At 41.8% G+C, this 16,015-nt stretch overlaps 1 protein-coding gene and 1 long non-coding RNA gene across 20 annotated transcripts in view; one reads left to right on the top strand and one right to left on the bottom strand.

Moving 5' to 3' along the window:
- The window catches only part of LOC102899165, a 337,155-nt gene that overhangs the window by 11,066 nt on the left and 310,074 nt on the right, over window positions 1-16,015 (bottom strand). For 7 of the 9 annotated variants that reach the window (XR_006593841.1, XR_006593844.1, XR_006593845.1 and 4 more), the window contains one exon: window positions 15,022-15,175. Coding sequence is in view for 1 of the 9 variants with exons in the window: in XM_019824011.3 (XP_019679570.2) it covers window positions 15,144-15,175 (32 nt within the window). In the remaining 8 variants the exon portion in view is untranslated. Of the gene's footprint in view, window positions 1-7,957; window positions 9,909-15,020; window positions 15,176-16,015 lie in introns of those variants that run through there. The other 2 variants (XR_002740311.2, XM_019824011.3) reach the window with 2 other exon arrangements.
- The window catches only part of LOC111559434, a 464,969-nt gene that overhangs the window by 147,299 nt on the left and 301,655 nt on the right, over window positions 1-16,015 (top strand). The window lies entirely within an intron of this gene.

The following is a 16,015-nucleotide window of genomic DNA, read 5'->3' as shown; positions in this document are numbered from 1 at the left end:
TCTGTTTAAAAACATTAACATTACCGATAACTTTTCCTTGACCTTTGCCCTCCGTCTCAGACCTGCCTCGTTTTCTCAAAAGGAACACAACAATCCTGATGCTTGTTTGTCATGATAAACAGTGTCCAGAATTTTTATCTATTCACATTGCTTTTATGTATGCATGCATTCAGTCAGAGAAAGGAATCATGTCCTTTTGGTTGGCAGTAATGGTAGAGGATTCGATTGTTGCGGCGCGAGGTAGACCTGCTGTGCATTGCCCGCGTGACTCTTCCCTGAAGGACTCCTTGCCTCATTACAGAATGTCGTTAGCAGACAGTCTTCAGCTGTCAAGCCCTTCAGGGACTGATGACTTGCACAGAAGCTCCTCAGCCTCACCCCTTTCAGATTCAGCCAGCGTTCAATAACCGATCTGGTTCCATTTGAAACCACTGTGCACATTCTTACGCCAGTTCAGTGCACGACTCTCAATGTTGGCCCATCTTGGGACAACTCAGAATGAACTTTTAGGTTCAGAACGCTGTGGAGTGACTGAAGCTGCCGTTGGGCCTGCATTGCAGCTCAGCCTTTTCCTCTGACTGATCCTGCTTCCTCAGATACTGATAAAATGAATATTCCTTAATAAGTTTCCTGAACAGTAAACACCGTCTTAGAGTCTGCCTCCAAGGAACCCATTCTGTGACATGCGTCTCGCTTGCTTTTTCACTCAGTGGTATGTCTTAGAAGGCTCATATGCTAGTAAAATAGATCAGCCTTATTCTTTTAATATTCTTACAGTGTTTGTGTCGGAAACTGAGTAGTTGTTCATCAAAAGCCTGGTTCCCATTCTTCCCGAACCTGTATCTGGACCACATCATGAATAGATATGGCTTCGGTTACTGCATTCTGGCCACTGAATTGTGGAAAGAAGTGATCTGTGACCCAGGCTCGATCTATTCAAATGTCAAAGTCTTTGCTGCCTTTCCTCATGCCTTGTGTGCTAGCAGAATGCAAAAGATTTAGCAGAAGTTTCCAAGGTCCCAGGGAATGGCAGAGCCACCTATGAAATAAGGTTGGGTAACGGAATCACCGCATAGGCTGTCCACGAACCGCACAACAAATTGTGAATCTGTTGAAATATTTAGGGTTATTTCTTCAAGGAATTAGCTTCTCTTATTTAAAAGTGAAAGGACCTTTCACTTGTGTCCAGTTTCTCTCACTAATGCAAACCACGCCATTCTAAATATTTTGTGCCTGTCTTCTTGGGTGTGTTTCTCTAGTGTTAAACACAGTGAAGTAGACTTACTAGGTCTTGAGATGATGGATAAGCTTTAACATCAACGGATGTTTTCACAGCACTTTCCTAAATGGTGAAACCAATTTCTACTTCCATTAGTAGTGCATTGGAATACCTGTCTCTGATCATTTAAACATGGAATTTCACTTTTGACCCCCAAATATTTTCATTCGTGGTTGAATTTTAGTTGGTTTCACATCTCAAGTTCCAGGACATAAAATTAAAAAAATAGTAGACACTGGGGGCACCTGGGTGCCTCAGTCAGTTAAGTGTCTGACTCTTGATTTCAGTTCAGGTCGTCATCTCGCAGTTCATGAGTTTGAGCCCCACATTGGGCTCCACACTGATGGTCTGAAGCCTGCTTGGGATTCTCTGTGTCCCTCTTTCTCTGCCCCTCCCCTTCTCGCTCTCTATCACTCTCTCAAAATAAATAAATACTTTTTAAAAAAAATTATAGACGCTTGACACTTACAGTTTAGTCTCCTTGAAGGTAGTCCCTAACATTCATGCCATGAAGTTACTCACCCTTTTGCCATAGAAGGAATTTGAACTCTGTATGCCAAGACCGATGTATACCCATGTGTGCAGAGCTCCTGAATGAGCCCTATCAACTGACCAGATTCTACCTCAGACAGCTTTGCTGTTAACTATTCCTCATTCAGAAAGAAAAAGAAATGATGATAAAAAAATATGCTACTGACTTCTATTTGTTGAGTATGTAATATATACTTTCCACAGAGCCTGTGCTCAGCATTTTATCTGCGTTCACTTATTTGAGTCTCGCAGAAGTCCTCTGATGTGGAAGTTTCTCTTGTTTAACCCTGCTTTTCACCTGAGGAAATTGAGGTCCAGGTAATATATTTCACAGGTGAAAAAGCTAAGGTATAAACCTAAGGCCTTCGGACTCTAGACCCAGAACTAGAATCTCTTTCCTCTTGCACTCTGTTTATATACAACTCTCATCAAAGTCGGAGGGGTGACACATTATTTAATTCCATTTTGCTCACTGATAGAAGTCAAGGGCTGTGGTGGTCTTTGTGTTTGTGGGGGTTAACCAAGTCATGAGGAGATATGCTTTGTGACTGTAGAGGGTTTATTTTAATGGGTGGTCCATCACATAGGAGGGGTGAGCCCTCTATCTCAGCTCTGGAGGAAAAAAAGCATAAAAGCATACAGTTCCGTAAGTCATTTAAAGGTTTAACAAAAAAAAAAAAAAAAAAAAAACAGTAAAATCTGTATTCTGGGTAGCTGCTTGCAAAGCAGCTATAATCACTTGGCCAAATCACATCTTGCTCACTGTTCCTCCCTGAACTTCCTTTGTCCTCAAACTGAATATAACGCAGAGGAGGTCTGTGTGGGTCTGGGACATGATGGAATTTGGACCAGCTGTTTGCAAAGGTTACATTAGAAACTCAAAAAGCCAAAAGGGGTTGCAGTGAAAACTGGCTTCTGAAGTTGGAGTCCCCACATGGTGTCTCATGTCTATACCAAGAAACTACGGGTAGGGCTGGAACTGGCAACACATAAATCTTCCCGAGATGAAAAAAATGTTAGGCCCTATCGATGAGGCACAAGAACATATTTGACTTCCCACATTTCTTCCATTTTTGTGGTTTTTGAGGTTGCAGTAGAATTCAAACCTCTCTGGGTTCAAGTTCATCTAGTCTTGACAAAATATGACTTCCTGTGTCAGCAAAAGAAGGTTTTGATTAAAAAAAAAAAAGAGGACAATTAGATGAAATAGTTTTTACCAACTATAAATGAATCAAGGTTAGATTTCCCTTCAAATATACAGGGGTCAAAAATCTGGGAATGAAACATAAGCAGTGGGCTCATTTGGTGTTTCCTGAGGCCATACCACGTTGGAAACCCTGAGTTCCTGTAAATCCCAAACTGGGTAAAGGGACAGGCAGAGCCCAAAGAAAAAGAAGGTTAAATGGGTACGGGTAATCATTTGAACAGAAGGCTTACATTTGGTTTCTTCTCAGGCAAATGTGTTTCTTCAAAGCTGTCATCCATGTGTGTCATGATATATGTTGGTTCATTTAAGCAACTTCTATTATGTTTGCTTCATGTCCACTACAGTTGCAGATTTGTTCTACAGCAGAGAATGGAATAGATGGAATCTCTTACAGTCTTTGGGGGAAGAGATAAGGAAATAAGCACAGCTATTCATAAGCCAGTATTTGCAAACTGAGCCCGGTGCTATGAAGAAAGTGATTGGGGTTCTCTGATAAAGAATGAAGGGAGAGACCTCTGTAGACAAAGTCTGCAGGGGAGATGTGGCCGAAGGAGAACCGTCTGATGGAGGCATGTGCAGACTGAGACTGGGCAAAGTTTCTCAGGCTGGGGTGCTGCTCAAATAAAGACCCTGAGACTGGGGAAACTTGGGGCTGATTGGAGGCTGTGGCGAGAGCCTACTGGGACAGTGGGAGGCTGGCTCTAGCAGTGGCCAGTGGGTCTCAGACAATGAGATTGCTCTGGAGAGTTTTAAACAGGGAGGTGACAGGGTCCAATTTACTTTGTAGGATTATCGGTCCAGCTGTGATGTTCACACTCCATCTGGGGGAGATAGGTCGGCAAGGGCATATACGGTGGAAGCGAAGAATGTAGATAGTGGGCAATTCTAATAGTTCAAGTGCAGCAGAGCAGAGGAACAAGAGTGAGATATATCTGTTTATCTGTTCTCTTGCCATTGGCTGGACCTCCATCAAAGCTGACATGCATGTGAAATGTTTGTGTAAGTTTGATTGTGTTGCATGAATTCCATTAAGCCCTCTCAGGGGAAATAACAATTAGGGAACCGCAAGGCCATTACTGCAGCTTGAAACTGTCAGTTGCTAGAGACTGCAAGTATCCAAAGCACCTATATCCGTGATTATAGTAATGTGCAAAATAATTGAACTTCTGGGATTCTGCAAGCGTCTGCATGTGATGTGTGGTGCATGTGGTTGCCGGGTAGTAAGCTCGGGCAAGGATATTAGAAGGTGCACTTGGCTTTAGTCTCTTTTCCATCTCCTTGACGTGAGGTTGCATAGAGAAGGCAGTGAACTACCAGCAAAAATGAGTTTTGTTTTAATTTGTCTGTGTGTATACTCATGGAATACCTTAAAAGAAGGGGAGGCATGATCTCTGTTTTCAAATGGCAGTGTGTGGAGACCAGAGCTATGAATTTTAAAGCTCCAGTTGAGATTTTTGACTGGCCTTTGCCTGTTCCACTGCTTGTGGAAAGGCTTCATCAAAAGCAGACATTTCTTTAAGCTGTGCTGAGCCAATGTCTTACCTATACATTTGTTTTTATTTTAGTATTTCATTGTCCACCAAAATGTCTATGGAGTTCTAAGGTTATCCATGAACTCATTGTTTTGGAGAAAGGGAATTGGATGTCCCAAACAGTAGGATTGCTAGGTGCCACTGAACAGCCATTTGAGATCTGTGGCCATGAATTTAAAATGCTGTCGATCAGCACTTTTACTTTTAAAAAGTCACAATGCCATATTCTTCTAAGGCAAATAGTCTCTTCAGTGGGAAGTTGCTTTAATTCATTTCCCTTGATATCTGTGGTTTGAGTCTTTCTTTGATTAAGTGATAGGTATTTCCTGAGCATGTATTAGGAGCCAAGCGCTGTGCTGACAGATCATCAGTAATAAGATAAGGGAGGCAGAATGAAAAAAAAGAGAAGAAGATAGAAGTAGGAGAGAGGGATGAAAAATAACTCAGGAAAAGAAACTTTAAAATCCTTCCGGTGTTCACTTTTTAGTCTGTCATTTTCCATCTGTATGGCCTTGGATGAAATCACTTTATCTACGTCTTTGTTGCCCTCTCTAAATCTGAAGTCTTAATTAAACTATAGAGTCCTTGGTGGCCTTTCAGGGAAAGGTGTAACTGCAGTGTCAAGTATGACACATATTTTATATTTCAGACTTGTCTGAAACTGATAAGCTTTAAGGATTTTGATATCTTATTTAACAGGTAGCAACAGCAAGTAACTTTGATAAAGTTCTCCTCAGAGGTTGAGAACTTGGTGAAATTTTCTGTACAGAAAAGAAAAAGAAAAAAAAATTGCTATTCAGCAGACTGAATTGCTCTAAATTTTTCCTGTTTCACCTAGAAGACAAGAGCACAGGAGCTCTTGGGAGCTTTAGAGATTGTGTGTGTGTGTGTGTGTGTGTGTGTGTGTGTGTGTGTGTGTGGCTGAGCTGTGTGTGGGCAGTGTTGGCCATCTGTCTTTTTTTTTTTTACATCAAAATATAAAGCATTTGGGGATTTGTAAATATAAATATAAAGCCTGGGTGGCTCAGTTGGTCAAGCGTCTGACTCTTGATTTCGTCTCAGGTCATGATCTCACAGTGCGTGGGTTTGAGCCTGGTGTCTGGCTCCAAACCGGGCAGGGAGCCTGTTGAAGATTCTCACTCTTGCTCTCCCTCTGCCCCTGCCCCACTCACTTGCACGCATCTCATTTGCTTTCACTTTTGTTCATTTCTGGGTCTCCATGTTGATAGAATCCAAGTGCTAATTTAGCCAAGTAAGTCTAATCCCCTAGAAGCCTCAACAGTCAGCCCATAATTCAGTGCCACACCACAGAACTTTCACTTCAACTTTGCAGATTTGTGAAAGCGAAGGATTAAAAAGGGCTTCCCCCATAAAGCAGAAACAACACTGAAAAATCTACAATTATATGGAACTTTCCATCGTCCATGCTGTTATAGCAGCCTTTCCAGCTCCATTGTCTATAGGAGTGGTTGTCAGTCTGGGGCAGTTTTGCCTCCTAGGGCACATTTGCAATGCGTAGACACTTTTTGATTGTCATGGCTCAGAGGTAGATGCGGAGGCCAGGGATACTTCAAAATATCCAGCAATGCAGAAGACAGCCCTCACAACAATGTGTGATCTGGACCAAAATGTCCATAGTGACAATGCTGAGGATAAGGAACCTGGGTCCGTATCACCCCTTTAAACCCAGAATCACATGCGCCACTTTTCCAGGTTTTTTAAGCTTGCTTAGAGAAAAAGCCAAAGATTGGATTTAATTTAGATTTTCACACGATACGTCAATAGCTTTCTGATGCAAAGGACTTTCAAGTTTGTAACATCAAATGTAAAACAGGTCAATTGGTAATAATAAAAATAATAATCCCTTACATACATAAGGTCCTTTATAGTGTGCAAAACAAATTTACATATATCACTGTGTTTGATTATCACTTCAGTCCTGTTTAAGAGTTATGGCTGGCAACATAACCATTTTATAGAAAGGAAATTATTTTTGCCTGTTGAATCTCTGGAAATGGCTTTTCAACTTGTTATGACACTTTAATTACTGAGGAGTCACCAACAAATCTGTCACATGTCAAGTATTTCTAGGAGGAAATATTCAGGGTGTGGGCTGCCCATGTCTCTTCCACTGGGCGTGAGTGAACTTACCTGGGAGGAAAATGGAAGATTAGGGACTGCCTGGGAAGTGGTAAATTGCATGGTACCCCATGATTGTGCCACAAAAATTAACGTTTTTGGGTAGCAGCAGTAGATAACTGGAAGTGTCATTCTTACTTGAGCTGCCTTTTTTATAGAACCTAAAATAGAATGGGGTTTTGATCAAGGGAAATTCCTGGCCTCTGCTCTGTTCTTTGTGTGGCTTTAACATGCTGTGGTCCATAGACCATAACTTGAAAATTTAGTGAAGAAAGGATCAGGGATATCACAGGCTCAGATGTTGTTTGGGTCTCTTTGGCAAGCCAAAAAAATAAGAATATACATGTGTCAAATCCATTAGACACTTGAAGGTCCTCCTTTGATTCTGGAAATGTCTTGAAGACAGTGCCAAAAGACCAGGCAGACACAAGGATTCAGGAGAGTCCTTGCTGAATGTGAAATGAGTTCTTGCCTTGTTCAGGATGGGCACAGAGCGCATGGCATTTAAACCCAGGGTTTCGCAGCAGGCCGAGCAGGGCAAAGTGCTAGTTTGAGCACTAGCTCACTGAGACGGTAGCAGTTACACAATAGTGGATTTCCTCACCCGCTAGATGGGATGGTCTCCTTTGGGGTAGCAGAGAGGATTAAAGCTGTGATGTAACGGACTTAGCAGAGCCAAGCACGTTGTAAGCGCTTGAGGACAGCACAGCCTTCTTGAAGAGGCTGTGAGGTTTCGATTATGGCTCTTCTTGCTGGTATGATCCCTTTCCGTGGTATTTCCTCAGTATATCTGTTTGTTCGCTCTTGCCCGTGTACAAGGCCACTGTCCTAAATCAAACTCGTGACGTGTTTTGCGAACACCTCATGAATGACACCACGCCCTGCCTCTGCCTGGAACCCTTCGAAGAACTTTCCCAAAGAAGTAAGTCTTCCTTTGCCTGTCCTTTAAATGTTGGAGCTCCTGAGTTTTTTCTCCTTATCCAGCTGTTGCTGGCATGAATTCCCTGATGCTGTGTTTTAATAAGCATTGTTTACACCAGTGTTCACAGAAGCACTATTCACTGGAGCCAAAAGAGGGAAGCAACCCAGATGTCCATCAACACATGAACGGATAAACAAAATGTGATATATACACACAATGGAATATTATTCAGCCTTAAAAAGAAAGGCAGTTCTGAAAGGTGTGACAACATGGAACAACCTCGAAGACATTACACTAGGTGAAAAGAGCCCGTCAGAAGAGGCCACATGCTATACGAATTCACTCACCGAGACCCTTAGAGAAGTCAAACCTGTAGACACGCAAAGGAGAAGAGTGGTTAAAACAGCAAACTTTGTTATGGCATATTTTACCACAGTAGAAAAGATACTTAAAGTAAATAGAGTATAATACTAAAAGAAAAATTGCCAATAATTATTGGTTACCACGTACCAGGCATTGGGCTGGTCACGTTATGTATAGTCATTCGTTTAAACCTTCCATGAACTCCTAGAGATTGTTGCCTTGGTGGTTCGTATTTACCAACGAGAAAATTAAAGCCCTAAGAGGTCAAGTAAGCCCAAGGTCATGCAGTTAGGAAGTTGCAGAGCGGCGATTGAAACCCAGATAGCAAGTGCTAAATTCTTCCTCCCTATGCTTACTCCCTCACCTGGTGCCAGTGTGTTGACAACCATCACATTTTGCATCTCTAGCCCAGACCTTGGGAGCATGACACTGATGATGGTGCTATTGATGTTTTACTAACAATATTTTCAGGCTCTTCAAAAAATGATGAAATACTGCCCATCATCCCGATTTAAAGTTGAGAAATCTGAAGCATAGGGAGGTTAAATAACTTGTTCGAGTTCACTCATCCATGACAGAGCCAGGATTTACACCTAGGTCAGTCTGATTTAAAGCCATATTCTTAAATATAACTGCGTTCTTGAATATCCCACAGCACCCTATTCTAAGATAAACTCTCTTTTTCTTCTCATATTTTAAAATTTCTGAACTGGGGATATAACTTATTATATCCATACAGTGTTCTTCCTGCATCCCGGCATTAACTTGACAGACGGACTTGGTAGAACTCAGGAAATAGGGTATTTATCACTCTAGATATACTAAGTGCTCAGAAGAAGTTTGTTAGAACATGATGTGCCCCACGATTCCCAAAACCTGGCTCTTAAGCACAGACCTAAATGAAAGAATCAGGAACCCAGATGAGAAGAACAAGTATATATAGGAAAGAATTCTCTTCCAGCAACTCAGTGAGATGCTTCTGGGACCAGAAAAACCTTGGCTATCCCGCCTAGAGAGTGTGCCTATCGAATTTCTAAAGGTTTAACTCATTTTACATGATTTTGATCACCCCTGTTACAGCCACCTTTTTCTCTTGTCCATGCTTCATTCCCTTCTTAGTGAGCATCTCTGTCTCACTGCTAAGAACTGAGACCCTTGGTGCCTCTGGGTCTTTTCATGGGCAGCGGTGTTTTGCATCAACTCACATTGTTGCCTCTTTACCGGTTTTACAATTGCCCTCAGAAACTCCAGAAAATGGAACTGGACAACTTGGAGCCCAAGCGCAATTTCTAAGACTTAAATCCCTGACCCCATAGAGACCCTAAGAGATGCTGTGGAATGCAAAGTCCACCACCAAATCCAATCTGCTTTGTTCTGTGAAAGAGTTCCCTAACAGCCATGAATCATTAGGCATCATAACGAAAGGGCCAATTTTCCTGCTGTATAAAACCAGCTTTTCATAAAAATAGGCATCCTTGATGTCATGGGTAGAATTAAGTGACCCGAATGCAATTTTTTAACAAAGGAAATAGTGGTTAAGAGTTTTTGCCATCATTTTTTCCCCCTGGAGTATATCTTGCCTGTACCCAAATCTAGATCTGGAATAGTTTACTGGTAATAATAATTAGACATTACCATGACAACTGCCACGTTGAAACATTGCTGGTGGCAGAAGATACGACTTCACAGGAAAAAGAGTTTTTGAGGAAATACATGTACTATTTCAAGGCGTAACAACAATATGTGTGGTTACTTTAAGATATACTACAATTTTCCCAATTGTTACTGATAATATAAATCCAAAATGCAATTGAAATTTCAGTGTGATGGTCACAACAATCTAAAGGTTGACTTGACTGCTATTACCTTCTAGAAGGAGAGGAAGGAGCTTGTGCTTGGAGAGGGCTGTCATCAAATATTCATGCTATAAAAATTCTGCAAAATAAAATGATGGTTTCTAAACAAATGTCAAGAGTTAGATGGCATTCGGTGAATGGTTCCCAGATGAGTGTAAATAGTGTTTCTTTAATTAAAAGCAAGCAAAAAATAACTAATTAAATGTCATGATAGGACAGGGAAAGTATAAAGAGACAAAGGGCTCAGTGGGAAACCATGCCAGAGAATTGGACTCTGGTCCTGAGGAGAGGGCAGCCACGAGCACCTTCCTCATTTCTGTAGAGCTGGGTTCCAACAAGGCCAGATAGTACCATTGTGGCAAAATCGCATCTACAGAAAGGAGAGCCTTAGCTAGGTAGGGAAGGAGCCTGCAGTAAATGTAATTGGGAACATATGTTGATGTTATTTTTTTGTAACGTTTATTTATTTTTGAGAGAGAGAGAGAGAGAGAGCAGGGGAGGAGCAGAGAGAGAGACGGAGACAGAATCCGAAGCAGGCTCCAGGCTCTGAGCTGTCAGCACAGAGCCCTACGCAGGGCTCAAATCCACAAACCGTGAGATCATGACCTGAGCCGAAGCCGGGCACTCAAACCACTGAGCCACCCAGGCACCTCATATCTTGCTATTATTAAAAATAATAGTAACTACCACTGACTGAGTACCTCATTTGTTCCAAGGAGTTTGAAAGCACTTTATGAACGCTATCTCACCAGGTGAAGCTTGTGTGTCGGGAAACAGCAAAGCACACAAAATCTTTTTTTTCTTTCTTTTCTTTTTTTTTTTTGCCAGAAATTGATATTTTGTATTTCTCAAAAAGCATTAAATGAGTCTCAGAGGAAAACTTGGAATGTTGCTGAACTACCTTTGTTCATATTTTGAATTGGTATTGTTTTTATTTGAAAGTACATAACACGTTGCGGGGGGGGGGGGGTTGTGGGCAGCACCATAATCTTTGCAGGAACAAAAGTTCTAAAGCTTTAGCAGGGGCCACTGGGTCTCCACCACCACTCCTTTGTGAATTAGTTGCCATTAGGTAATGCCAGGACTAGGAGAAAACTAGGGTGTGCAACTTGAAGTGAGATTGGAGCACCGATCCCCCACCTACCCTGAACTTGCTCTGAACCACTTAACAGCAGCACCTCCTGTCCATCCTGGAGGCACTGCCTGTTGCCAATCCCCCTTGTTGTTTTTATCTGCACTTTGTGTCTGATTCCATATCATCACTCCCCGGGATATTTCTACCCAGGTTGAAAACACACATCCCACTTCCAGGCATCTGCTTCACGTTTCCTGGATGGCCCAGTAATGTGTTTGTTTAGCTCACTTCACATTAGACTATAGATTTTGCCAGTGGCCTTTTGAACACCAGCCTCAGGATGTTTGTTTTTGTAAGTTTTTGTCTTATCTCACTTCCTCTGAAAAAAGCCTGACTTTTCACAGCTTGGCTGAAGCCTGAATACGCAGCTCTCGCAGCTCTCTGTGCCTTGCCTAACATCTTGCCAGTGCATGAGGCTATATGATTTGCAGTTTGAAAATCATGACCATTCTACGTTTCATTTCACCAAACAGGCAGAAGGGTATTCTAAGAACATAGACAAGAGTATATAGTAAAGTGCATCAGCAGTGGTCCCTCTGCCTCCTCTCTCTTCCTCCCTCTCCCTCCCTCCCTCCCTTTCAAGCCCCACCCCCTTCTCTCTCACTGGGGAAGTGGGATGAAGTTCAGTGATTCTCAAAGGCAAGGGAAGCACCTGGGGAACGTGTTAAAATGCAAATCCACAGACCAAGTCCTCAGAGATTCAGACTCAAAACAGCTGAATGAGTGCTGGGAATCTTTTTAACACCTCCTTTCCCCATTACCACCCCTAGCATTTTGATGAGATAGTTCGTAGATCTGAACCTAAAGAAACCCCAGTAAACCGGTTAAAATCTTATATTTGAATATCTCTGTCTCAGACCCGGCTTTGAATTCTAGTTTAGTAATTGCCTGACTGGGTAACCTTCTGAATCTCTGTTTCCCTCAACTGTGGAGAAAAGGTTTTGTGAGGATTCAGTGGGCTAGGTGCAAAATGAATGTTCAAAAATAGTAGTTCTCATTAAATCATTATATTCTAAAGAAACGCAAAAGAGATGAAAATAGTAGAAAACAGAATCTTATTAATGGTGTTGTAGGAGGAGAAAGTAGTTTTTAGTCTGTGTGAAACTAAAGGCGAAACTTGGACTATGTATGAAAGACAGAAAGCAAATGCCTAGCTCTTTTATTTCCAGGGGCCTTCAGCCCCTATCTCTCCCTTAACTTGGTCCTTTCCTCAGCCCCATCTCCGCTCGGCATCCTTTGGGAGATTTCTTGAATTCACTTCCTCAGGGAGGGTGACCTTCCTGACCTGTAGGTTAAATCCACATCACCAGTTACTTCCTCTTGATGTGTTCATTACGTGTTATTGTTAATTACGAGTTTCATGTCTGCCTTCCTGCTGGACTGTGAGCCCCACTAAGAGGTGGGGTCTTGTGGGCTAATAGAGCCTTATTTCTATCAGGAGGCTCATAGTATGAGCCTGATGCATATCTTTGGAGGGAGTAAATCAACGTAAAGAAGATTTTTTAAAAATTCATGAGTGCTTTTCAACTAGGGAATGGAATGTCTTGGGGATACCAACTTTCCTGTCATGGCAGGTCCTTCCAAATGGACCACTTGGATATCGTGCTAAGGAAATCCCTTCAGGAATCCGTAAGTTCTCTTTCAGTTGGCCAGTTTTCCAGAACACATGAAGAAAATCTTAGGCAGTTTCTTGAAGAAAGACAAAGTCATAACAAAGAGCTTTGTTTTGCCTTTTGCGAGGAGTTAGACAAACTGCACAAGGAAACGCCAGATGACAACATCAATTTTAATTATGTCTCAGTGAAACACCTGAAGGTACCATTTAAATGATGCACTGCTATAGTTCACAGGACCTCCAAAGGATGAAGGGAGAATTAATGAAGTAGAGACAGAATGATTTTATTTACCAAACTACTCACAGCTTTGCTGCGTTTGATTTTGTTTTCTTTCCTCATATGGAGAAATTTTAGCTTGGCATTAATATTCCCACAAAAGAAAGGTGATTCACGAGGTGAATGAATTAAGCATTCTACCAGACTTGTTCTCAAAAGTTGGAAAAACAGCAAAAATCACACATTATTTCAAGCCTGGAAAAGCTGAGCTAATATTTTTTTTCTCCATTGTCTTTCATTTTCTGCTTCTGGCCAAAAATAGCCACTTTTTTATCCTTTTAAACATGTTCTTAGGGGAAAAGGCACCTTCCAAGTGGAAGCAAGAACGGAGAATGAATGCTAAGTTCTATTTCTTTTGGCATATAGACTTCGTTTGAATTTTGTTCATAAGGCTGGGGTTTTCATTACTGCAGAATGAAAGTCTTAACCGGAAGCTTTGGAAAGGTGAAGAAGGCCACTTCACTCCTAGCCATGTTCTTAATCAGTTTAGTCCTCATTACATCTGAACTAGTCTCCTTCTTTTGGCCAATTTCTCCAAGTGTTTGTATTCCATTATTTTCAAAGAAAATCAAGAGTGCCATACAGAATGACGGTTAGGTGTGACAAGCAGGTAAGCGTACATAAATTATACATTCCTCATTTATTTGCAAAGTTATGGAGATGCCATTTTTAAGGAATTTCTATACATTCCCCTCTTCATTCCTTTGAGCCCATTTGTTTTCTTTCTTTCGAGAAAGAAAATACACTGAAAACAAAGACAAAGTGTACTCTCTGGCAAAGTATTAATAGTTCCAATAACAGAGTACCTCTGAGTTCTGGGAGGTCATTTTGCAAAGGCTCTGGACTTAGTCTGGTTGATGAAAGCCCCTGATACTTGTTAGTAGTTCGAGCTTTATCAGGTTTATCACTTGCCATAAGTACAAAGAAAAGCCAGTGTGGGGACAACCATCTCATCAGATAGGAAAGCCCTGAAACGTCCTGTGCTGATACCACACGACCAGCGAAATCCGTGAGAAAAAAGAGCATGTTGTTGCTGTCCTACATTGGAAAAAGCGACAAGAAAAGGATTACTTTACTGAAGCAGTTTCCAAGGTGAATTCCTTAGATGATATTTTATGGTCAAAAAGTTTCTGCATAAAAAGTCTACGCTATTTGTATTTGTAGAGAGTCACACGCATTTTAGTCAATTAAAGACCTTAGGAATTCCTGAAACCGTGTATATTTTATCTAACATTTCCCAAATTCATTTGACCCCTTTTTTATAGCACACCTATTAACAAGAACTAGACGAATTAAAGATAGTTCCTTGGGGCACCTGGGTGGCTGAGTCGGTTAAGCATCTGCCTCTTGATGTCGGCTCAGGTCATGATCTTAGGGTTTCGTGAGTTCCAGCCCTGTGTGGAGCTCTGTGTTGGCAATGCAGAGCCTGCTTGGGATTTTCTCTCTCGCCCTCTCTCTGCCCCTCCCCCACTTGTGCTGTCTCTGTTTCTCTCAAAATAAATAAACTTTAAAAATATATATTAAAGGGGCGCCTGGGTGGCGCAGTCGGTTAAGCGTCCGACTTCAGCCAGGTCGCGATCTCGCGGTCCGGGAGTTCGAGCCCCGCGTCAGGCTCTGGGCTGATGGCTCAGAGCCTGGAGCCTGTTTCCGATTCTGTGTCTCCCTCTCTCTCTGCCCCTCCCCCGTTCATGCTCTGTCTCTCTCTGTCCCAAAAATAAATAAACGTTGAAAAAAAAAATTAAAATATATATATATATTAAAAAAATAGTTCCTTAACCCATAAGTCCCTCTGTGCCCCCCAGCCCTTCTCTTCCTTGAGACTCTATAATGCAAATTATAGTAGTTGCATGCCACACATATGTATAATGAATTATTAATATTTTTCCACTTAATGCTTTTTGACTTTCTTTACCTGCCATAAAATAATCTGAATTCTCCTATTTTAGAAATTTATGAAGTAAGGTCCCAGTAGGGGATCACTAGCATGGGGGAGGGGGGGGGTGGGCGGGGTTGTGGGGCGCATTCAACCACAGCTTACCAGTTAGGAATTCCATTCTGATGAGCTAACAGGTATGCACAGGGTGTGACCCAGCCTGGCTGTGAAGCCTATTTGTGTACTGACTGCCGAGTCCTCTCTCCTTGCCCTGTGTTTGGTGTCTACTTACCCAGCGTGAAGTCAGATACGAGCACTGTCCCAGGCGTCTTCTGTCCCACTGCCTCTCTCAGTCCAAGCATCTTATGGGGAGCTTGTACTCTGTCATCCAAATGACTCCCTTCATTCCCTGTGTCAGGTACACTTCATTTTTCTTGTCTTGGTTTCTGCAAGAGGCCACAGACCAGATGGAGGAAAAGTGAGGGATGATCCATCAACTGTGCGTGCAAATGTTTGGAGGATTTTCACTTCCTTTCAATTAGGAGCCGGCTGTTCTCAAAGGATCCCCCTACCTCCACGGCCCAATTTTTTTCGAGAGCAGACAGCTAGAATTTCATCTCACTGTCAGAGCTAGGACTCTGGGAAAAAGTAACCCGGTAGGAAAGAGGTAACTGACAAGGAAAAGTTATATTCCAGTAGGCTGATGGGAGCTGATAGGGTTCCAGATGTTCTCCAGATACACCTAGAAGCTAATTCCAGGTTTCATATTCCCATTTGGAGATTTCTAGTCGCTTCTTCATTATCATTTCCCAGTAGAATGTATTGGCTCCTTTTTATTCCCTTAAAAAGTAATCCATATTCATTGCTCAAAATTGCAACTATACAAATGAGCAAAACGATAAAAATAAAAGTCACACATAAAACCACTATTCAAATAGAATCATAGTTAATATCATAATGTATTTCTCCTATCTTTTTTCTTGCATAAGTATTTGTAGTTTATTTTAAAATACTGGAATATCTGTGCATAATGTATCATAAATATCTTTTTCCACCTCACTGTACACCTCACTTGTCTTTCGTGCCATGGCATCTTCTTCTGTGATATCATTTCTGGAGGCTGTATGAAAGCCCGTCCACAGGTCTGTGTGTGTTGATATTTGATCCATCCCTTCATGCAACTCAAAGTAGTGATTGAATGTTTCATATTGTTGATTATAAACAGGACTATGGTTAATACCTCTGTGACTGAGTCTTTGCACATACCCTTGACTTTCTCTGCTTCT

This window comes from Felis catus, chromosome A2, assembly GCF_018350175.1.
Source record: "Felis catus isolate Fca126 chromosome A2, F.catus_Fca126_mat1.0, whole genome shotgun sequence".
NCBI classification, from domain to species: domain Eukaryota; kingdom Metazoa; phylum Chordata; class Mammalia; order Carnivora; family Felidae; genus Felis; species Felis catus.
This window is presented reverse-complemented; position numbering and strand designations above follow the sequence as displayed.